At 43.0% G+C, this 25,007-nt stretch overlaps 1 protein-coding gene across 8 annotated transcripts in view; it reads left to right on the top strand.

Annotated features, from left to right (window-relative positions):
• Positions 1–25,007, top strand: part of LOC142571778 (rho GTPase-activating protein 15-like) — a 36,610-nt gene that overhangs the window by 8,796 nt on the left and 2,807 nt on the right. For 3 of the 8 annotated variants that reach the window (XM_075680380.1, XM_075680379.1, XM_075680378.1), the window contains 12 exons: positions 367–666; positions 1,500–1,721; positions 1,972–2,352; positions 5,311–5,685; positions 7,235–7,375; positions 9,724–9,819; positions 10,436–10,534; positions 16,426–16,758; positions 20,248–20,350; positions 21,866–21,943; positions 23,590–23,718; positions 24,089–24,194. In XM_075680380.1, the coding sequence (XP_075536495.1) occupies positions 367–666; positions 1,500–1,721; positions 1,972–2,352; positions 5,311–5,685; positions 7,235–7,375; positions 9,724–9,819; positions 10,436–10,534; positions 16,426–16,758; positions 20,248–20,350; positions 21,866–21,943; positions 23,590–23,718; positions 24,089–24,194 (2,363 nt within the window). Of the gene's footprint in view, positions 1–350; positions 667–1,499; positions 1,722–1,971; positions 2,353–5,310; positions 5,686–7,234; positions 7,376–9,723; positions 9,820–10,435; positions 10,535–16,425; positions 16,759–20,247; positions 20,351–21,865; positions 21,944–23,589; positions 23,719–24,088; positions 24,195–25,007 lie in introns of all 8 variants that reach the window. The other 5 variants (XM_075680381.1, XM_075680382.1, XM_075680384.1 and 2 more) reach the window with 5 other exon arrangements.

Raw genomic sequence — 25,007 nt, forward strand, 5'->3', positions numbered from 1 at the left:
TGAGGCTAAATAACATAGAGAAAATCTGCCTAGTTATGGTTATTTTGTATGCGGCACGAAGACTGAGGAGTTAAAGAGAAGTCGCCTGACTGTGTCAAGAAAAGTTATGACTTAAATGCTCCTGCCACTTTGACTGTACAAGCCGAGGGCCTAGTCACTTCCTTAATCTAGCAAGCCGTATGAGAGATTTCATTTTTTATTTTATTTTTTCTTCTGATTTTGTACATTCTTGATCAACTTCTCAGTAGTACCGAAATGTTCAGCTATGCTACATAATTTGTGTCTTTTGGTAGGTGTGCATGTATGTCCTGCCTCACTGCATGCCTCTGTATTTTCTCATTTGCTTCAAGATGCCCCGCAATGCAGGTTGACAAGCCGGTGCCTTCGGAGCTGTCTGGTAAGCCCTTGAGCATCCAGTCTAATATGCGGCAGCGACAGCGGGCGTCAAACTCGTCCTTGAACCATGCAGAAGACCAGTGGCAGTCGCGTAGCCTGAGTGCTTCACCTAGTGATACTTTGGACTCGCCTGCAGATGCAGCAACTCCTATCTCACGCTCGTGCGAGTCTTTGGATGAGCCTGAGATTGACTACTCGGACAATGAGGAGTCCTCCAGCACTGAAGCAGCCAAAGAAACTGCCTTCAATGAGCCTTCATCCCATCGCTTTGTGAGTTATTCCTACCAGTGCTCATTCTAGCTAATTAGAAAAAGATGACATAGGTCGTTAAGCAGAAGAAATCCTTGGGACCTGCAAAGAGCAAGGCTGGCAGTGGCACCTTGTGCTATCTAGTAGTGCATTGTCACCTCATGAAGAATGAGTGCTCTCCACTCATCCCCATGCAGCATTAAAAGCAAGCTAAACGTATACATACACCTCTGGCCAACCATTTTACCCTTCTCACTATTAAGGCCTCTTTCTCTCACTGTTGCTTTTGTTTTTCATCATGGTTTGTGACAATGCTTATCTAGGTGTACTAATATCCTTCTTTCTCAAAAATTGGTGGTCAGCGCTGTGGGCTGTCTGATGTCTGGTGAGTATGTGTACATAAACACATCCTGTAAATGCATTGTCACAGTTAAACATTTAAAGCTAGCTTAATTAGCATATTCTTCCACATTATTAGTCGTTATTAGTCCTCTGTAATGTTTCTCAGACTAATTTGCTGACCCCCCCCCATGACTCTTTAGAGTGTTCAAGGAAGTGTAGTTTGTCCTAATAGTGTTGTTGGAAAGTTTCTCAGCTTAAATCATGTCAAGCGATGATAATTTCATTGTCAGTAAAATAGTGCACATTTAATAAAATGGCACATGTTAATCCGTCTGGCATATGCTGATCCAAATTTCATTTACATCAACCATGGTAACAAAATGAGCTTGGTGGTAGTTCATAATGGTCTAGAGGAATGGTATGTGCAGTAACAGGGACAAACAAAGACATGAAAGACACAGCTGGCACTGCGTTGTATTTGTGACGGGTGTTTCCTTCCTTTCCTTATGCAGAGGCGTGACAGGGGGTCACCAATCTACGCAAACTTTCCACCGCTACCGTGTCCTCCGAGCCCGCCACACCCATCACCCGACGAGCAACCACTGCGTTTTTTGAGTGACCACTGGGCTGAATTTGATGCTCGTGGTGTTGGCCGAAAGTTCTACTACAACTTTCATACGGGACAGCGCTCGTGGAAGCCTCCCAGGCGCCGAGGGGAGCTGCCTGCTGCTCATGTTAGTTGAAGTGCCCAATGTAACTTGCTTTCTGTACAGAGTCATCAAGTGCATTTCAGCTCATTTTAATGTTGCAGAAAGCAAGTCTTTAATAAAACAATTATAATAGCTGTCTTTAGTTTGTAGAAGCCAGGCTACTAGGTCTCAAAAACAGAAAATAGAAAAACAACAGTGTTCTAAAGATTTGTAACTGCATTCATGTCTTGCCATTGCTAAACGTACTGTAACATGGCACACTTGTCTTCTCCAGGAACGAGATCATGCCAACCTAGCTCCGCGGTTGGACTCGCCTCAGGTTTCCCAACGCAAGGGCCCACCGCCCCTTCCACCAGCCAAAAAGAAGCCACCCAGCCAAAGCAATCCACTCTCGTCAAGCCAAGACAGTTTGCTGTCATCCAGTCGAGACAGCTTGTTGTCCTCTAGTCGGGAGGAGCTCCTGTCCAGCAGCCGAGATAGCCTTTCACAGTCCTGTGCAACTGGCCGTAGCCGTCCTGGTCTAAACCATCCTGGTTCTTCTTCCCTTCCACGAGAGCACACTAATGAGGAACCCGTCCAGCACAATGGCAACAGCAAGTTCTACTTTGCTCGTGGCAGTCGTCTGGCAACAGCTTACCAGTCTGCTACAGACAGGGTAGGTAAAGTTATAAGGCTGCAATCGTAGAGCTTCATGCTAAGAATACTAAAGGGAAATTCGGCATTAGTGTATGCATGCGCCATCAGTATGGTTGTTGTGCCATCATAGAAATGACGTGCAGTACATGTGTTTGTCTAAACATTGATCCTCTGTCTTCAAACAACCTTGTGAATTGTATTCCTCATCTTAAAGCTAGTTCTTTCTGGAAAATTTGTTGTATGGCAAAATTCACTTGTCTGTGCTTTAATTTGGCCATTCAGTAGTTTTCGCTATGTCACAAAGAAAATCATTGATCAGGATATATAAAAACTTATTTCGCTGGCATGTGTTGCAATGTATATAGTGTATCTGCTGGAAGCTATGTAATAAATTAATTGCAAATGTAACGCAATTAATTGTTTTTGAGAAATGTTGCTAGGCTAGGATAATAATAATAATAATAAAAACAAGCTGGAGCATGCTTTCTCAATGAACCCTTGCCAAATGATAGAAAAATGCGCTTGCTGTCGATAATTGCGATAGTGGCTCTTTGATCACCACACTCAATTTTTCTCTTTCTAATTACTTTGAAGCTCTATCACTGGGGGATAAGCGTTTATAAAATGCTCGTGCACTTGGCTTTTGCATAGAGTTCCACTGCATAATTCAAACGTCTTGCTTATAAGCAGTAGCGCTATGACCATGTTAGTTAGTTGCTGCAAATTCAGAATGACTTGAGCCTCATGCGATGGTCCACAGTGTAAGCCAAAATGATTTGTTGTGCACGAAAATGAGGCAGTGATTTTCTTCTTCCTCCTTTTCTGATGTTGCCCTTATTGAGGCCATCAAGGGCATTTTGGTGCTACTGTGTGTGATACTAATGCATAAACATAAATATTGGCTTGTTGAGAGCAACACGAAGCTGGGATTGACACAAGAGTGCCATAAGCTGCTTGGTATTAGTATTTAACAGCAGTCTTTGTGGAAGACTATACTGGGAGAGTGAAGTCTTGTGAGCACAGAGTGATGGATTGTCCTGGTGAGAGTGATGTCGTTTCGGTGAGAGCACTGTGCATAATACTGGGAAGGAAATGGTTGTCATTTTCTGGTAAATGGGTATTACCTCCTTTTAAGAGCAGGCCATTGTTGAATATAGTGTATGTTGCATGTAATGATGTCAAGAGATGTTTTCTTTAAGTTTGAAGTTATTGCCTCGTCTGCTTATAGGTAGAGTTTGTCAGCTGACTGTAGTACTGGCTCAATATCAGTAAGCAGAGGCAGAATCCGAGGCAGAAGCAGAGGCAGAAACTTGACATATGCCTTTATCGTTGAATAATGGCCGTAGTATTACAAAGAATCTTGCTAAGCCCCACTTGTTTTCTTCTTTAATTTTAGTTCAAGCTTCGATAATGCGGGCAACATTAATTAATTTATTTTGCAACTGGTGCACATGAAGTGAGTGAAGAACATGACTTATGAAGACTCACCTTGGAGAGCAAACTTGGATCTCTGCCATGACAGCAATTCAATGTATTGTAGCACATCGCGAGAAAAGAAAAAGGAGGTGAAATCGAAGTGCACCTCGCTCCAACTGGGGTGGGTTTGTTGTCGGCACCTCCTGTAGACTTCCTGGCAACTTCCTTCTTTCTCTCCCTGGAGAGGAAACGCTGCCACTCTCACTTCCTGTGTCGTGTCGGCTAGGTTTCCCGTGAGGCAGGGGGTCTCGTGAGATGTCGAGTGGTCGTTCCTTTTTGGCAGCCAAGATAGGCCCTCTGTCGTAATGGACCTCTTCTTTAAGAACAAGCTGAACAGGGCTTTCTCCTACGAACTGGAGAGCCTCCCGTCTTCATTGTGCCAAGCTACGAGGGCCTTGGAGTCGCCATATAGCAGTACGGGCTCAGAGACTGACTGCTTCTTCCCACCTTCTGATGTGACCTCATTGTCATCATTAACATCTTCTGAGGAAGAGGTAATGGTGAAGTTACTTTTTGTCCCGATGTTGTTGTCCTAATACGCTCTGCACCTAAACATATTTTAATTGGAAAACACCCGGTTTCCTGCCCCATGTTGGTTAGTTTACTTGCACCATCATAGTCAACAAGTTCCTGTTCTTGTGCATTTGCATTTGCGCATCACTTTGTGTCACCATCATATTCTGTGTTAAAGATATAAAGGTGCAAGTGATAAATTTTCCATCTCAAGAGAGTGTGCATCCCTAAATGTGCATTTATGTCCCCCATTCTATGCTTGCATTGCATGTCTTATTGACAGCGTTGACTTTGGAGACTTGCTTAATTGTTTTTTCCAACACAGTTGCGCAGTGTTATTTTATAGTGTTCATTAGAAGTCATTACCTATATGTGCGTAGGACTGGCTATTGTGCTGCTGTGATTTCCAGCCATATCTTAAACACTGATTTTGGCGCTTATGCCATGGTATGATACCCTACCTTTTTATCGAACTTTTCAATTCAGTTAGATGTAGCAGGGAATCATATGGCTGCCAGGTACTGCCATGTTTGAGCATAGCCAATGTAAGTTATCTCTTGTCTTGCATTGATAAGCAAGCCTTATAAAGACTGAGGAATTTTATTTGTTGCAAGTCTTTAGCAAAAATGTCACTGTAGTACCATTGTTCAGCTTAGTGCTTTCAGTCAATTCTCTGTAGGATTTAGAAGCACACATTGAGAACAAGCGTAGATGGACAAATCAATGGCCTGTGGTAATCTGCATTTCTGCTCTAAGGTGCAAGAATTCAGTGGCAGAGAGAGTAATCAGATCAACTTCTAGTCATTCATGTGATTGCCAAACATCCTGCTGTGCCAGTTAAACAAGGAGCCAACTCTTCCTCCCCCCGAGTCACGCAATACCATGACTGTGTGTCTTTGTGCAATAGGCTTTTGTCCTTCATTCACTTTATACTATAACTCGGTGCTTTCTTCTTTCCGTTAAACTCTTCCAACTTCTTTTCTTGTAGTGGTACAGTTCAGCGGAGGACCCAAGCCAGGTGACTGGTGACAGGCCCCGTCTGCTTCCAACCAGTTCCATTGAGGAGGAAACTGACTCCTGCTCCGAGAGTCAGCCACCATGGGAGCGCAGAGCACTGCCAGCAACAGCTGAGGGCAGCAGCAGCAGCACACGTGGCAGCCATTACACAGGGACTGCGCCAACATTGACGCCGAAGCTGAACCGGTTGAAGCCCACGCCTCCACCGGTGCTTCCCTTATCCTCATCCCTCTCCGAGGCAAAGCATGCCAGGGCCATGAGGACGCGTTCCATGATCCTGCCTGAGGACTACCCACTGCACGGTCCGTCCGTGGCAGAAGCCATAGAGACCTTTGACACACTAGAGGCAAGCATGCTGCTTTACTTACATTAGTGCATTTGTGTACAGTCGGCAACAAAAGTTTCTGAGGCATGAGGTTTGTGGAAAAGCTGCATTCCTGCAAATTAGTGTATATAGCCTCGAATTCAAAGCGTCATTGTTGTTTCCTACCTACACAGTTCTCCATTAAATTGGAAGTGCAGTACCTTTACGGACCAGAAATGGTCTGTAAAGACCATTTACGAGACACATGGAACCTGTGTCTCGTAAATTTTTGTGGCTAACTGTAACTTCACTTAGGCTGTGCTTGCTTGCAGGGGACACCAAAGACAAACATTATGACACTAAACCATTCGGTCACTCTTTTTAAAACTCTCTTTGGGAAGCACATCGTAAATAAAGGCTTTACTTCTGTGTTCAAGTTTCTTTTCCCACGTCAGAATTACAGCACCATAATTAATCTGCGGAGAAAGCACTCAGGCTATCTGCATCTGTTGGTATTCACCCGTTTTGACATTGGTGAACATGTAAAAAGCAGCACTAAAATTTTTCAGGCCATATATGCATGAACAGTTCAAGGGACATGAACTGAACATTCTTACACTTGAAAAAGTGTATTGTGCCAGATGAAAACCCAATTTTAAGGGACCACCTGACCAATTTAGTTATTCCAAAGGACTAACTGCATTATTCAGCTGTTTCTTTGCAATGATGATGACATTCTGGGCCTATATTCTGGAACTTGTTCACAGATACAGTTCCCCATATTGATATTGCAAACAAAGAAACAGACAAGAGAAAGATGACGTGACTGTCAAGTGACGGAATGACACCTGTTGCCCATCCCATCTGGCCTTGTCTGTATTTTTGTTTGCGCTGTCCAGTTTAGAAGCTGTGAACCAACCAACCATGCCCTGATTTGCTGCTCATCTAAGCTTCCCAGTGACAAATCATCACTTGTACTGTGGTCTTAAAGCTTTCGGCAAACACTGTATAAGCCTCCCTTGCACACTTGGACATACCAGCAACTGCAACAGCAGTTGAAAATCCCACCTCTTTATTACGGCTATAATAGTACACCAGAATTTCCAGTAAAATTCAACAGCAGAAGAAAGAAATGTGACAATCATACTTCAGTGAGTCAACTATAACAGAGGATTTATTTAGAACCTCTTCCCATATTTCAATCATCACTTGACTGCATATGTTTTTGAAGCATGGAACTCACAAAAAGAACAAACAAACAAATCATAAGGAGCATAAAATTCCTAGTGCAGTGAAGTGTTCATGTGGGAAAAAATACACTGCACCGTTTAATTCTCCGTGAAATACACTGGCCTATGACAATTCTTTCTTTTTTCTTCCCCCCATCATGTACTTTGAACACTTTTTCTTTGTATACGGATGCGTGTTCATATGTGTAGCGTCTGCTCTTTGATATTTATATACATTCTGGGGGATGTCACCATCAACTTGAGACATGCTTCACTAATGTTCGGTGGACTTGTTACATGCATATGCTGTTCTGACAGTGTGCATTTGTTTTGAAAGCCTTTCTTTCTCTGCTCCTCACCAGTTGGTAACACGTCAGGGTACGCTGAACAAGACGGAGTTGGTACGAGCGGGCAAGAAGCAGAAGAAAAGCTGGTCACCTGCATATGTGGTACTCACCAACCGGAACCTGTTCCTCTACAAGGACATCAATACGGCGCAGGAGGTAAGCCATTTTCAATGTCAAAGCTGCCGTCACAGGCCAAGTCAATGGTTGTTAAAGTTACTTTAGAACCCAACTAGATTTTTTTATTACAGTGCATGAAAATGAGATCATGGACCGATTACCAGCCACAATGGCTGCTCTCTAGTTGTTGTGGAAGGCAAAAAGACTCATGTGCACGTGGCCTCAAAATTTTACGGACCTCAGTATCTCGGAAAACGTCCAATTCCCAAGTAGCCCGTAGCACTAGCAAGTAAAACTGTGTTTGACAATTTTGTTAGCAAATTCTAGTCGAGGCCGGAAATGCAAATACAGTCGAACCTTGATATATCGAACAGCGTGGTGATCGGGAAATAGTTCGATATAGCCAGAATTCTATATATGAAATCACGTAAAAAATACATAGAAACTTCTGCAAATCAATAAATGAACCAACGGGGATCGTTGTTCAGAATGTGCATTCGGTTGTGCCGCTTGCAATTAGTGCAGGCCGTCCTGACTTTGTCATCTGCATGAAGTCGGCACGGCCTAGGCCAATTGCACACTTCAAACAACGATCCCCAATCGCGCCCCAATCCACCACCACAACCACCACCATCGTCATCATCGTCATCCTGTTTTATGTCTACTGCAGGACGAAGGCCTCTCCCTGCGATCTCCAATTACCCCTGTCCTGCACCAACCGATTCCAACTAGCGCCCGCAAATTTCCTAATTTCATCGCTCCACCTAGTCTTCTGTCGTCTCTCGATTGCGTTTCCCTTCTCTTGCTACCCAACTATCTGCGCCCCAATCGTGGCACAATAAATACTCGAAGCTTCACACAAAGTATTTGGCTGAAAGTGCTAGTGCAGCCTTCTTATTTGCTTGCTTAAACACGGAGTCCTCAACATAGTCTAAATGATCCACAGCATGGGATCCTAAGCATGGGATAGGCCGGTGCCCTGTATTGTGCCGCAGTAGCGGCGTAGAAGTTGCCAAGGCGTCTATGAGTGAGCCCAGTGGCCGCGCGCTTTCGCGCGTCTTTGCAAAACCGCCAGTTCTAGCGAGGCGCGGCAGGTGCAGAGCGCGGCACCAAGGAGGAGTCAGTGCAGCAAATGCAATGCGTCGTTGATGTTGTCGAACTAGCCAAGGTGCCGTGTGTGTATGCTGCTGCATTCAAATAGCGCCCTCAGCATGATCAATTTGTGCAGCTATAGTCTGCAACAGTCAGGCCCATCGTGCTTGGCTATTTTCTAGGGTGTTGCGGGAAAGCTCACCACCTGTTTACAGAGTGCATGTGGTCTGGGATGGCGGAGTTCGATATATCCATTTTACGACAACCCCGTTTGAAATAAAAAATTTAAAATGCATGTGATTTTCCAGGTGATGTAGAAAGTATTCGATATACGCAATAATTCTATATATCCGTGATTGATATATTGAGGTTTGACTGTACCATGTTGCATAGTGAGGTTGCGGAGATATTCAGCTTTCTCAGATTTCATGGGCCATAATATTATGTGGCCGTGTGTACAATTGTATACGTTGAATAACACTTGCATATTCAAAATTAATCTGGAGCCTCTTATTGCAGCAGCTTGAATAGTCCAATTGTTAATTTTTGTTAATTTCGGTGGTTTAACTCTGTCACACAATCAATCACAGCATTGCACTGTAGCATGCTGTTTACCTTATTTCTCTAATGTATGTGTTTAACTTTTGACCATTGTTCTTGCACATTTCAGCCTCTGTTGCTTTTGTATTTAGTCGTCCTTATTAGCCATCTCAATGCAGATAAGGGCCTGTAACCTGTTTTATGAAGGCCAAGATATGACAGTTTTTATGAGTTGAGCTGCACGAGTCAGCTTTTCATCTACTTTCATTTCCCTTTACCTCATTATTTATACCATTTCTATTAAACATAATTAATTTCCCCTGTGCTTTACCTGGCTTCATTATTTCTTCATTTAATTGAAGCTGCATCATTGTGATTGTTTCTGTAATTCTTCTGCAAACTGCTTGTGAGGAGGTAATGAAGGAAACTTGCGGAAATGTCAATAGCCACTATACTGTGCCTATCTTATTTTTGTATTTGGACACATAGCTTTGCCATATTTTGTTGAATAATGACAGCAGTGTACTAAAAGAGCAAATTGTGGTTCAGGATACCTGGAAGAAGAGTGAGCATGAAAACATTTACAAGAGGGCAGGTAGATGTTGCACTTGAAATTAAGATTCTATCATGTTCCTAATTGAGATTGTTGACATCAGGAAAGTTAAAGCAAGAATTTAAATATTCATACCTGGGATTTTGTATTTAGGTGCACATAGCTCTGCTGATTTTTCTGAGTGTGATTTATCTCCACTCAGAAACCGGCTGGTAAAAGCGCTGAGCTTCAGATAAACCTGGCTGGAGCAGTCATTGACTGGTGCCCCGACAAGTCTAAACGTCGAAATGTCTTTCAGGTAAGGGTGTCTGTTCTTAATGTCAGCATAAATTTCAGTTAGGTCAGTATTGTGAACTTATTGTGAATTGTATTGTGAAGACTATTGTGAACTGGCAGGCATCAAGATGTAATTCTTGTGAAGTGTTTGTTGTTCATCAAAGCAGCTGAACTTTCAGCCACAACATGGCCTACAACAATAATATACAACTGTTGTTTGCTGCTTTCAATGAATTTCTTTCTTCTTTCGTTCCTTTTTTCTTTTATTTTGTTATTTTTTCATAAGTGCATTGCTGTGTAATTAAGCCAACTTCTGGGTTTATCTTGATTGTTTCAGCCAAGTTTTTAAGTAAGTATCGCTTGAATGGTACTTTAGCTTGAAGTTGCACTGGTCTCCCAACATTTGTAGCTTCTTAGAAAATGAAGGGAAATTTCAGTAAATTTAATTTTCTCTTCCATGAGCCTAACTCCATGTTGTGGGTTTTTGCAGAACTCATTTGGTCTTTATCAGCACTTTCAGTGCTAAGTCATTCCCGTCATTTGTCCACATGTTGTGAAGTGTGCTCACCTTGTCCATTGTACAGTTCCCACACTCTCGATAGTTCGCTGAACATATTTTTTTTGCGTCTACGTTACAGCTGAGCACTACAGCTGGGCAAAAGGTGCTCCTCCAAGATGACAATGTCCAAACAAGCAAAGAATGGTTTGACACCATCAGTGCAGCTGTCAAGAGGCTGGTATGTGAGATTCTTTCCCAGTTTGCATCTGATAAGCATTGCTGTAGGACATTGTGGGTTTTATTTCAATTAAAGGGTCAAAGCCAGGATAGTATGGGCCAGAAGCAGCTTAAGCATGGGGAAAATTTTGCAGGTTGTCTTCCTTGTGCACTTGTTTAAAGTTACATTGACGTGTGTCATCCTTACTTATTGCTGGCAAGGCGACTAAGCCATTCAGATGCCGCTACACCATTTCGCCATCACTTTATGTTGCCCCGACTGCCATGACCCACTTATGCAAGAACTCCATCCTGCAGTGGTTTAATAGATCCTCCTGCTTTTCAGATTCTGCATGGGTCTCACATAAAAGTTGCTTATTAGTTTCAAAATCTACATATAAACTAAATGACAATAACATAGAAGACAGCACATGCTCCCTGTGCTCCCTGTGGTCAAAGAGTAATCTCTGTGCTTTCCTGAATTGCCCTAGAAACACAGCTGTGACGTATAAGGCTGTTACATTTCAGAAACTTGACACAGAAAAACAAGCTTCCTTTTCTCATACTCTGTTTTCCGTCGTCATCTTTGTACATTATCATCTTCAACTGATGTAGTAACCTGTAACGATATACATGCATCGAAACATCAAGGCAAAGTTCAAGCCTAAATTTGGTTGTAACTGCATCTTATTGAGAGGTAGTGCTTAGCAGCACTGCAGCAAGGCAAGCACTACTGTTTCTGTGCATTCTCTCGTCAATGGAGACACACTTGGCAGTTCTAAGTTACCTTAAAATGTAGTCTAGGTCTCGTTCTCAAAGACAGACAAAGATCAATTTCACACCTTATATTTAAATTGAATTTTTCCTTCTTTCTGTGTTTCGGGTTTTCAGAAACTTGTGTGTGTCAAGGTGTGCTTTTAAGTTTGAGCAAGTTCAACCAAACTTCTCATGCATATACAGTAGAACCTTGTGCATGCATTATGAAAAATATATATATATATATATATATATATATATATATATACACACACACACACACACACACACACACACACACACACACACACACACACACACACACACACACACACATATATGTATGTGTGTGTGTGTGTGTGTGTGTGTGTGTGTATATATATATATATATATATATATATATATATATATATATATATATATATATATATATATATTTTTCATAATGCATGCACAAGGTTCTACTGTATATGCATGAGAAGTTTGGTTGAACTTGCTCAAACTTAAAAGCACACCTTGACACACACACACACACACACACACACACACACACACACACACACACACATATATGTATGTGTGTGTGTGTGTGTGTGTGTGTGTGTGTGTGTGTGTGTGCAAACTGGGAAAACTTACAGTCCGAAGTCCCTAAAAATTCGGCAGACTTCACTGAAGTTGACATCTACATAAGGCAAAGCATTGCACAAATCATAGCAGCACGACGCACCAATGCGCACAGATTTGGTGGGGCTCAAGCGGCCCAACACCTGCGCTGTCATTTTTGCAGCTTCAGCAAGCCTATGTTCCCGCTTCTCAAATTCAGCTCGAGTTAGTAGCTTTAGGACGGAGAATTTCGGTGGGAACTTTTAAAGGGATCCTGAACCACCCCTTAGGCTTGGTGAAAAAAACATAGTCTGCACATAGCATACGATGCTGTGGAGATCTCAGCCAAATTTTACAGTCGTGAGCGACACTTGGAGCTTGCAAGCGAAGCGTGAAGTCATCCTTCTCTCAGGTGCTCTCTTTTCAACGGAAGCCTGCTCCTCACTCTTTTCTGGACGACTTATTTCGTAATATAACAGATTCCCATACCCGGCTATAGCTGACGTTAATCAAGAAGGGTGTTTGGATTGGTGTGCATCTCCCTACTGTTGTTGCGTGTAATTATTGACAAAATTTAATAAGCAGGCTGAAGTAAGCGAAAATCTGCTTTCGAATTTCGGTAATAATGACGTACTTTCATAAGAAGCCAACGATCATCTGGTCATCATGCTCAGCCGCAGCCGCCCACGTACGAATTAAACATTGGCCACGCTGCTTATCGTAGTTGTAGTCGTGGCACTGATTTCGACTAGTTTTGAACACTTAACTAACTTCGAAGCATGCGAAACTTAAAGTCAGACCACACGCATGCTTGCCAACATGTGCTCACTCCTGGCCGCTCCTGGCTAGATGCCTTGGCCAACTTCGCTTTGTAATCAATTACGATAGCAGTTCGAAATGTGCAAGTTGGATGCGGCTACTATCCGTCGTTGGTCACGCTGGTGAAGTACAAAGCCGGTCCACACCACGTAGCATGGTCAGACTGGAGCATATGAGCATGAGTACGCACTCAAGCCCTGTCATGCCCAAAGCCAACGCTTACGGTTGCAAACTCTTACACACTACAGTTGCATTTAGCTGCGGTCTGCTATGTAGTGTAGATACCGCAGCGGCTGTGGGGTGCCGCAACGAGTCCACTGACTGAGTGCACTGCGACTCACTGAGGACAACCACGTTTGGCTTACGTTTGGCGCATTGTAGACGCCAAAATCGGTAGTGGCATCTAAGTTAACATCAAAAACAAATTTGAACTGTGTGCCACGGTGCGTTCAGTATGCAAGGCGTTGTGGGCATGCCCCTATTCTCCGCAGCCTTCGTAGTGCAAGGCATTGAAGAAGGAGCGGAAACACTGCAAAGGGTGTGTTTGATTGCCAATAACTCCACTTCTGCTGAATGCATTGAAGTTTGAACGCATTTTTGCGGCGAATTATTTCTGAAATAGCCCATTTTAAATTCAAATGCATTTCTCCATATCAATAAAAAGTGAATCAAGGCCCTTCTAACGTGCCCACTCGGGAGAGAATTGTTGTAGCACGAGATGCCGGCACGCGTCAAGCTCGTGGGGCAACGCGAGCTACTTGAGATTCACATTTTCGTTTTAAGATGGTGAAGGTAAACTGAAACGAAATTGAGCTTGGGGGCATTGCCGGACGATGCCACCAGAGTGAAACATGATGCTCACTTAGGGTTGCAATATTTCAGCAAATTTTGAGCGGGAGGAAACACTTTTCTTTCATGTATTTATGCAGAAAATTTTGGAAATATCGAGAGATTGAAACACCCTTAAGTATAGCTTATGTTTATTATTCCAGCAATGAAAAATAATGATGCTTAAAGGGACAGACGTGCTCAGAACATGAATCGAGATAACCGCGCTGATGCAATGATTGCCTATCGTATTGGCTAAACTGAGCCTTGTTTTTCTTATTAAACGTGGATATTTATTTTTAATTCTTCACTAAAAGTTGGAAGAAATTACCTTTGCTGTGCCACGTGGCAAGTACATGAAGATACATAAGAGACTTACCACATGACCTTCTACTAGTGTACGTGGTTTCTAGTCTTCTTGTTAGTATTGAAGTGCATTGCTCCTTTTTTTTCTATTATAAGTTATCTTTAACTTACAGTGTGCAAATAAGCCTTCATTTGTAGGGAGTAGAAAAGTGGTGCTGCCTTCGCCTTCATTTTCAATGAGTTGGCTTGGCTCGTCTATCGACAGTACAGTGACGCTGAGGGCCAGTCAGCCATCACATAGGTGTGCACTCGGGGAAAAACGGGATACAGATATAAGAAAGGTCTGCACAACAATGCAAGCTTACTGTACCAGCTCTTTATATTCGAAAGTGGTTGAAAAGGTGAAAATATAGGTGGTTAATCACAGTTGCACTCACTCCTGTGAAAGCAGAACGAAGGGCCGTTTTCACAATTTGCAAGGTGAGCTATCGGCAGCTCTTTCATTTCTCACCATTAATGGAGGAAAGACTCTTTCTTTTTGAGAGGCTGCTCAGATCTAAAAATTCTGCTTACGAAATATCCACATGCTTTTTGGAAGTAACCGCTGCAGGCTTAAACACTACTAAGGGTGAGTTTTCTGTTGTGCCATAAAAAACTGGGTCCTTAAAAATTGGTTGTTAGCCCCTTAAAAGACATGCAATAATTACACAGAGAATGCAATAGAATGAAGGTCCAACACCTGCGTCCAACACCTTTGGCGAGGTCAGACGCTGCCAGGCACTTTGCCTACCTGCCCGCAAAAAGTCACAAGATCTCTGGAGCTCAAGTGCCTTCAATTGCCGATTACATAAACTGGACCCCATGCTACGGCTACAACTGCCATCTAGCCTTTCCCGCGACGAAACAACCTTGCTGTGCCGCTCGTGGCTGGGAGTGGCGTTCACGAACGCATACTCCTATCATTTGGGAATGGCCGAGAGCCCGATTTGCGACTCCTGTGGGTGCGAGGAATCCATCGAGCACATATTGTGTACCTGCCCTCGCTATGATCTACAACGCCTCTCTCTGCGGGCAACTTTACACCGACTGGACTCAAGATCATTCACCGAGTCAAAGATACTCGGACTGTGGCCATACCTGTCACTGGCACGAAAAGCGATTCATGCACTAGTACAATACTTGATTGAAGTGCACTGGCTTAAGAGACCGTTTATAGCGTCCCTGCATATAGTGTCACTCCCACACTCACTCAGTGCTCACTCTTTCCCTTTTCCTATTTCTATTCCCCTTTCCCCCACACCCAGTGTAGGGTAGCAAACTGGGTGCTCTTCTGGTTGACCTCCCTGCCTTTCCTGTCCTTGCTCTCTCTCTCTCTTCCCATTGTGTAGGACTTAACTCAAGAACTATAGCAACTGCATAGAAACCAATAATATATTTGAAATCTGCTTGAAATATAAGTGGGTGGATTATCAAATCTCTAGTACAAATATTAAAGAAATCTTTTTTCGAGGAGCATCTCCTCTTATGTCGTGTAGTTAGTATGCCCTCTTGGTGCTTTGTATTTAATGTGCCGTCTTGGTGCACTGTTGTATAGTCACATTATTTACAAGGTGGATGTGCAGATGTTCATCCTTTAAAATAGTTTTTACTTCTCGTTACAATGGAGTCACTCGTTGGTGCCCTTTTGGGATTACTTTTACTTTATACGGTGTGGAGACGACTCTCACGCGTCCCCTTATGTTGTTTTCCCCACATGGCTTTCACATATCCTGTAATCCAGCTTTCACATGTAGCTGTGTGCTGCTGGTGGTCGGTGTAGTACGAGAGAGGGCACAAGTGTTTCACGGCTGATGCCACATAATTTGGGGGTTACTCAGGCCAAAAAAAAAGGGAGTGGCCTCTTTCTCTTTCGCTTGGAATCTTCGGCATGCGCGGATGTTTTGCACACCCAGCACACTTCATGGCACCATCCTGTGAGAGGCTTTGGAGCAGATCATCGGGATAGACTAGCATGATTGTTCGAGTGTGTCACTGTTCACGTGACTGTACACACAATTGATTAGGCATTGATGTCCGACTTGAGGTGAACATATTTGCTCGATATTCTGTCACGCTGAGTCGAACTTTGTGATATTTTAGCACCCATCAGCATGTTCCATTCATTGTGATTCAGCTAGTTGGCATTGGTGTATAGAAGGCACAATAAATTTCCTTTTGTTTGCTTCCACAACTGTGTTGTGCCTTCGTCCCAAGAGCATGTGTGACACCCTACAACTGACACTGCTTATAATTTTAGACACAGAACCCAGCTTTGCAGTTATTGTAATATATATTAGATTAAAGTAAACATGTTTTCACTGGAATCATTTACCGCCACTGTTAGTGATTTATAGCTGTTAAGAATATTGACGAAACATATATACAAACTTCAAGTTAGCCACCCAAAGCATCTAATGCTATAATGAAACACAGCTAGTCTTGTGGAACAGCCTTTAGATAATTCTACAGATACGTCCAGCGCTGAAATAATAGCTACCATTCTATATGAAACATGGTATACATTGCAGTACTTCCAATTACAGTTTTTGTCATCTTTTACAGCCTAACGGCTTGGGCCTCGTTATGGGCTGGCAACCAGAACAGCCTCCTGCTCCACCTCCCCCTCCCGAGGAAAGTGCACCTCCACCTTTGTCCAGCTTTGCATCTCGGCGTAGCAAGAAGGCTAGTCGATCCAAGTCCATTCGTCAGCCAGCCTCTCCGCCTGCCCCGACTTGTGATGTTGCACAGCAGCCACAGTCACAAGCTACTGGTGTGGTGGACACCTGTGGAAGCCAGAGCCCCCAGGAGCGGAAGAACCGCATTCGAAACAAACTTCGGCAGTTTTTTGTCCGAAGGCCAACACTAGAAAGCCTTCAGGAGAAAGGCATCTTTAAGGTTTGTATAGTGTATTCAAAGCATGCTCTAATCCTATATGCAGTACTGCTTCCCTGTTTAAAGCAGTACTGGCATGAAACTTGTGACTTTTTTATTTATATCTTTTATATGGCTACAAAATCAGCCACCACACCACGTGAGGTCGAAGCATAGCTGCCATTTGTAGCTGTATTTGTAGCCACATTTGCTCCTGATGTTGAGTGCCGTGTCTTCAAGACCACCAACTTTACATAAAGAAGCAAGCGACGAATCTTTGAGCAGCAGAAGCAGCGATGGCGTTGAATATGTCATGCATTTTGACTTCGACCCCATCGCCACCAGCTCAAGTGTAGAAACATGGCCTCAGATTTGCGCATGCCGGCTGGCACGTGCAAATCTTGGAGGTCATTGACAAAGACAGTGCAGTAAGCGTGGTCAACATTGGTGTTGTGCAAAATGCTGCTGATGCCTTTCTGCACTGGTGAGTACTGCAGCTTTGTCGCTTTATTTCATCATATTTCATGTGAGCAGCGCAGCTTAGCCAGCTGTTCACAAGAGACGAATTCTGGTGCTGCTTCACACAATGTAGGTTGTTTGCTGGCCTGCGTTAGATGTGTACATGCCTCTCGGATACGTATTCAACAAAACTGTGATTTTGTTAAGCTGCTGTGCGCTCCTACCAATTTTTTTTTCCTCTGTAGTTGCATGCGGCTTATGTGAACAAATCCCAGTGCACATGTGTGTGCTGCGCAAGGATTTTGCGCAATGTACGCTTTGGCTGAACCTTTACTTGATCTTTCTTTATTGCACCCAATATCGGTTTAAAAAAAAAAAAAAGCAAGTTTGGTCGGGGTACTGCCTGCCGGATGAGTCAGGACGTGAACGCAGTCAGCATCGCATCTGGCTGCAGTCTCAGCTTTTCCCCGGGTATCCCAAACTTGGCAAGCAGGTGCGAATTCTCATTGTAGCTGGCTGGTGTGAAGTGTTCTGAGAACAAAACAAAAGCATCCGATGAGCACCAGTTCTTCCTGCCCACATTCATCTCCCAAGCTTCACGCTTGACGAGCTCCTTGGGGAACCTGAAGAACGATATGGAACACTCTGTGCTCTGTTCGCTATGGTGCCCCACAGTGCTACATTCCACTAGCAAGTTGAACATAGCAGAAGTTTCCTGCATGCGCGCACAACTGAAGTACGGATTTTTTGCCGGAATATACATGCTCGCTTGGCAAGTAAGCAGCCTGTGACGTCATGGCTCGCGAACGTGCCAGTGCTGCTCAACTGTTATACCATTCAAGTGTATTATAAAAAATCAGATTATAAATTATGTGCTGGTTAATATACATTAAAATTTTGCCTACGTGTTCTTGAATGCACAAAGATTACCTCACACAATACAGATTGTGATTGAAAATTGTGTGTCATGTCCCCTCTAAGTCAATGTGGAATGTTAAAATACCATTCCAGAAACCGTGACGTGCTTGTTTCATGTCAAGAAAAGACTTAGTTTAAGAGAAAATCACGTCTGAAAGATCCGCATACCTTTAGCACAATTCAAATTGCCCACCTCCGAGTGGGGAGTGATGGCGTTGCATATGCCCTCACCACCCTTTACTGCCGTCGGTGAGTAAAATGGTGCCAGACAGATGGTGCTATGTGTTTGTGAGCAAAATGCAAATGTGCAGCCATGGAGAAACTGAGCTTAGACAGTATTGGTGGACCGTTTGGGCATCCCACAACATCATGTGACAGCTTGTGCCAGTTATGTGAGCCAGCATAGCCAGCACAGCACTAAGCGATAAAGATACTACTGAAATTTCGAAAGCTTGGGTGGCACAGAGTCGAGCGAAAATGAAACATTTCGACCACCAACATCATGGTCAAGGGCAACATCAGTGATTTCTTTTTTTGTAAACATGGAATGGAACTGTACAACTAGCATTTACTTCGATCTTATGATGCAATGCAATTATCTGTTTATTACGAATGGTTGAGTACTAGTGACAGAATAATGATGAGGAGTTCCTACGTAATTGGGCCAGTACATGAATGTCGCGGGGGAGTCTCAAATTGTGTCCTGAGAATTTGTGTCCTGCATTTATCTAAATTTCTTGATTACTAAAGCTCTGTTTGCGATACCATTGATGCCTTAGACGTTCTTGAGCATTTATCTATCACTTTAGCTTTACCTAACATTTGCCTTTATTGTCCCTTTAAATGAAAATCTAAGCACTCTAAACCTTAAGCAGAACACTGGCGAGTGCCAGTTTTCCTCAGTAACTTTCTAAAATACATATTTCTACCAGCCACATTCAGTACCCGGATAGTGCACGAGTCATGATATCACGATAAAAGAGGCTGGCTCCATTCGTTTGATCACTGCAGCCACCACACATAAAGGTACAGCTGCATGCATGTGATTTTCAAGTGACGCCGACAAGCGCCAAGCTTTGCTGTCAAGGGAGGGCGATCCATTGCTGTTGCTTGTTGCATTGCCGGTTTTTGCCCAGCCAGAAAATTTCACTTGTCACCCAGAAGTCCATGAGGCAACTTTGGCCGGGAACAGCATGATTTGTGCCACAACATGAAAGCAACCAGTGCGCTCGCGTTGATCTGAATTAGCTCTTGCAACTTGCTCTCAGCCTTGACAGCAAAAAATAAACAGTAAAATTGGCCACGCTTCGTCTCATCTCATGCTGAGGACAATGTATGCAGGACGAAATCGCTGTCTTTTCAATATTATTGAGATGAGTTGTTTGTTTTGACACTATTAGGCCTGAGAGGTCACCATGAGCTGCGAAAATATTTTGAGCTTTGCTCACCAGATGGTGCTACGGCATTTTATGCTGACGACATCAAACGGATTTTCACTGGAAATGAGAGCGTATTACAGCTAGATTTAATACACCTGGGTTAAAACATTGGCCTCATAGTATGTTTGCAGTTTCTTTAAGGGTGCACAATTGCATTTATTCAGACAACAATCAAATTTGTCACTACTTTTTTTTTTGTGAGGTTGCGTCCATGTGGTTGCTCCATGCCACAGTCTATCATGTTGCTTATTGGTGTTGCTGAAATATTGCATGCATACGGTTGCCACTTAATTAAGCACAACCAAAAGTAATGTGTACGGCACTCTACCTACATTTTTATGAGGAACACTAGCATGTCTAACCTTATTGCTACATGAAATCCGCACATTTTGCTTTTTGCCATGTTGTCATGATAATGGCAGTGATGCCAGGTCCGGCATTTCCGGCCTCAATTTCATTATTAAATTAAACTGCCTTATAAAGGCATTCCCTAGCCTGATAGTTGTTAAATGTCATATTTTATGTGCAAGAAGTGTATGATAGGGTTTCTAAAGCTTCGAAAATATGTGCCAGTACTCCTCTAGCTATAAACTTACTTCAGTTATGAGTGGTCGTAACTATGTAACAGTGACTGTTCGTCTGCTGTGCCCTGGATGTTCACTTGTAAACATTGTGCGCCTCTGCTTTTTCGCTACAGGATGAGCCTGTGTTCGGTTGCACACTGGCACACTTGTGTGAGAAGGACCGATCAAGCGTGCCTCGGTTTGTCCAGGAATGTATCCTCGAAATCGAGAGGAGAGGTGTGTAGCATTGTCACTTGGATTGTATCAGTTTGAGTACAGGGGCGGGTGTGACAGAGGCTTAAAAATGTGGCAGCGTGTCTCATTAACTTAGACGGTATGCCCACTCTTAAGAGGAACACTTTAGTGCTAATAAATCCTGTAATATTAGTGAAACATTTATTCGGATTTGTTGGTTTCAAAAGTGGCTGATACAATGTATTCAGCAACCACCACGCATCAAAAAATAGTTTACGTGCGGTACATTATCTGAAGTGTAATAAATGGCAGAACGCCAACTGGCTGCTTCTAAATGGACCATACAGTACCCGTTGGCACATTGTTCCATGTCATCAGGGCCGTCTGAAATTCTTGTTGCTTATACCAACCACTCGCATGTCAGTGTCCTTATTTGTACATATACAGGTACAGTCAATGTCAAAAGTTTACAAGCTGCGTGATCTGAGAAAAGATTAGAATTTCCTAGCAGTTTGTGATCATATCTAGTAAAACTGTATAGTAGAGATGTATGAATACTCGAATACTATCACTGAATCGAATTGAATACTGAAAGTTGGAATAATTCGATTTGCAAATCAAATATCTGTTATTAGATTTTTAATGTATTAGGTATATTCGGTGTAGAAACCTGGGGGCACAGTGCTGCATGTCATATGCACTGCATAGCCCCTTATGTTCGTTGGTGCCGATCAAGTGAGCGCCTTGCTCCGTTGTTTTCAATGCAAAAGGAGTGCTGAGTGCACCACGGATGAGCCGTCCTGGCTAATGCGTTCGTGAACCTTGTCTCTGCAAGAGCTTCTGCCCTACTGCATATAATTCTCAGCGTTGGCCTGATGCAGGTATCGCACACAAAGTGGCCCAAACGCTGCAACTCAGAGAATGGCATCACGTCGAACCTAGCCAGTACTAGGTTTGTCCAGATCCGTGGGTCAAATTGAAACAATGCAACATGGACAGAAGGCGCTGTCTAGGATATTAGGCCTAATCATCCGTGCTTCATGTGTCGTTGGCAACTAAAGTTACGGTTTGGAGTCGAATCGACACAGATCTATTTGCAGTAACTGTGCAACACTCGGAAAGTGGACAAACTGCCTCACAAATGAAAGCAAATGTACGGGATGGCAATAATGTTGTTCGCTGCCGTGATCCTTGTGGCACACTGTGTGACGGCCTCTTGTTACGACGCTGTTAGTTGACACATGTCGGTCTCTTTCTGTAGCTTCAAGCTTCCCGTCACAAAACTAGCTTTGGATTTAAATGTTGTGTAAAAGTGTCATGGGGCTATAAACATTTCTTATGTTCAATGTTGTGTTCAATATTTGGTTTCTTTATTTCTTGATTGTATATTCAAATAAGTATATTCTAGTATTCAGTATTCTCGCGCTTCTATAATATACCAATCCATCAGTTAGTGCTATGCTGCCACAACATATTTCACTATCTCTTATTCTTTCTGCAAGAAGAGGCCTGGCAAGCTTGTGAGTTCTCTAAGCAACATGAGTGTGTTTATTCCAGACATGACGGCCGATGGTCTTTATCGTGCCAGTGGCAACCTCTCTCAAGTGCAGAAGGTCCGGTGCCATGTCAATCAAGGTAGGGTTTCATGGTGTTTTTAAACTTTTGTTTTGTGTTTTTCACTTCTGCGCATACAAGATACACAAATAAAAACATAAAAGTTTGTGCGAGGAACGTTCCAAAAGTAAGCCTTGTCGTTTATTTTCACATGGAAACTTCATTGCCAAAAAAAAAAGATGCACCATGGCATCATGAATTATACACCTTGCACTATTTTTGCACATAGTCGCCACCAAAATTGAGACATTTGTCATAGTGTGCAATCAGTTTGAAGAAACCACTCTGGTAAAACTCAGTGCCCTGCAATGCAAGGCCTGAGACCTAACCTCTTCACCATGCACGACCTGTAGGCATTCACAGCTGACAGACACACTAGTCCCATGTGCCCATTCATACTGGATAACACTACTTTCTTCCACTGGTGACGACGTTGACAGCACACGTCTCTCTGCCATCGTGATTTGTTCTAGAATAACCTCGGGCATGCTGGTCTGCTGCTACTCTCTCTTCTTCAGCCCTCTGTGCATGCGTCATTCCTCCTCTGCTGACACTCCTTCTGTCTTTGAACCAGCAATGGGTGTGGATTCTTATGCCGATCGTTTATTTCACTTGGTGTACCATCTTCTCATAAAAAAAAAACATTGACATAACTTACTTTCGGAACATTCTTCGTACTTTATTTGATGAGGCCTCTGTGTATTTCAGCATTATTCAGGGTAAAATTCATGGCCCCTTCATATCATATGTTTTTTAGCATTATCTCTTTATATACATGTACACTCGCAATAATTTGTTCTCAAAAGTGAAGGCCCGCTGTGGTAGCTTAGTGGCTATGGATTTGCGCTGCTAAGCTCGAGGTTGCAGGTTCAATGTCGGCCGCATCAGCAAAACTATTCAATGGGGGCAAAATTCAAAAATGCCCGTGTACTTAGATCTAGGCGTACATTAAAAATCCTGCTCGAATGACAATGCTATTGTTTTATTCATTGTTAGGTGCAGGCATTGAAAGTACAGTAAGATAGATGTTCATGTCAATTGACAGAGTATTGAAGAGAGTTGTATTCACGTGCGAAGATAAATGTATGAAGAATTCGAAGTAGCATTAAGTGGACAATCACAATTTGTAGACAGTATAGATGCAACACTCACAACCTTTTTATTTTCAAGTCTGAAATTAAAGAAATAAGCATTCCAGACAAGAATGCCCATGAGTTAATGACACTCTCATATCGAGTACATAGGATATGTTCCCAAGACACATCTGCTTAAAAATAACTTTACATGGAGAAGAGACAACAGGTGTATAATTTGCATCAATAATATGTCTAGTTCTCTCTTCACTGCCGACATCAATGTCATCAATGAAATCATGACCTCTAAGGAAATACTACAGATACTATCAGTAGCCATTTTATGACTGGCTTACACCACCCTGTATCGTCAATGATCGTGGGAATTTAAAGCTGTGGATACCCTGCTTTGAGTAGATGTGTAGTATTTGGCCTTGGTGTTCATGGCAGTGTGATTTAGTGAGTTGACAGACATGTGATTTGGCAGTGATGTGCTGTCCGCTGCAAATGGACGCAAAGGTACATGGTTGCAGTGTGGTCACTGACCACATGATGCCAGAGAAGGTAATTATGGCTGTGTTTTGTTACCTGCAGATGATTACAGCATCCTAGCGCAAGAAGAAGACATCCATGTGCTGACAGGAGCACTTAAGATGTTCTTCCGGCACATGAAAGAGCCCCTTTTCCCCTACAATCTGTTCCTCAAGTTCCTCAAGGCAATTGGTGCGTCTGATGCTTTTCACCATGTCAAACAAGGAAAATAATGCATTTGTCGGTAACATAACCATCAGTTTGATTTGTACAAGCTTTTTCTTGGCTATTCCATCTAGGAATCAGAAGAAATAACTTAGATTAGAAAAAATTCTGTAGTTATGCATTCACTGCACCTCAAAGAAAGTACTAATATAGTGTTGGTTTTCTAGAAAGGCTGCCGTTTCTTACAGCTGGGGCTCTAACCACATGACTAAAGCTGGACTGTGCTGGTTTTAGTGAGCTTCATGTAACAGTAGACAGAATTGTACTCATCTTTATAAGGGGCCTTGCTCTCATTTGGGCTGCTTGTTTCAGTCGAAGGCATTTTTTGTCACTGCAGGTCAACCCACAAGAACGACTAAGATGGCCATGTTTCGAGATCTCCTGTCAGAGCTGCCACGACCAAACTATGACACACTCAAGTACCTGCTCAGGCATCTTCTGACGTAAGAGAGATAGAACTCTTCTGAGTTTTTGATTCAGCCAAATTAATCCACTGTTGACCGTATTCAAAGTTACAACTTGCTTGCACTGCATTATTAAAGGGGACTTGGCTCATTAATTGCGCAGCCTCTCACTGAGTGTGATATGCTCTTTTGTGAATTGCGCCGAGAAGATTGCCATACTGCTTGGAAAATGCATCTTTATTAATCTTCTCTTTGGGAAAGACAGACAGACAGTCAGTATTGCATAGGCTGTTCAACATTACGGACAACACTGGTTTCGTAAGCGAATGATAGCATTGTCTGCTGCAATTATTTCAGGCTGGAGCACCTGCCGGGACAGATTCGCCTGTGCCTTTAAAACAACCAATACCAATACCACCAACACTATGCAGATTTAGTGCACAATAATTGGTTAAGCCAGTAGAAGTGCATGTGAACATACAAGCCTGCAGCGAGCAAGCATACGGCCCATTAGCATTGTATTCATGTCTCTTAGTTTCCACCTGCACCAACAAGGCAGGCAATAGCATTATAACTTCTTGAAGCAAGTAATTATCAAGGTCTCTCAGGTCAGACATAGGGCCTACAGATAGTCTATTTTACCTTCGTTGAACTTTCAATTGATGTTCTGCACAGGCCTTGCCTGTTGTACAGTCGACTCCTTTTAAATGAAACTACCGTTTGCTGCAACTGCAGACAAAACCGCGGTCGCTATTGACGCGATCATGGTTGGTGACTATGCAATTTTGAAGGCACGTGACCGACGTGTGCACCAAGTCAAAACGAAACTACTATTTGGGGCAGCCGCTGTGG

The sequence above is a fragment of the Dermacentor variabilis genome, chromosome 2, assembly GCF_050947875.1.
Source record: "Dermacentor variabilis isolate Ectoservices chromosome 2, ASM5094787v1, whole genome shotgun sequence".
Taxonomy (NCBI): domain Eukaryota; kingdom Metazoa; phylum Arthropoda; class Arachnida; order Ixodida; family Ixodidae; genus Dermacentor; species Dermacentor variabilis.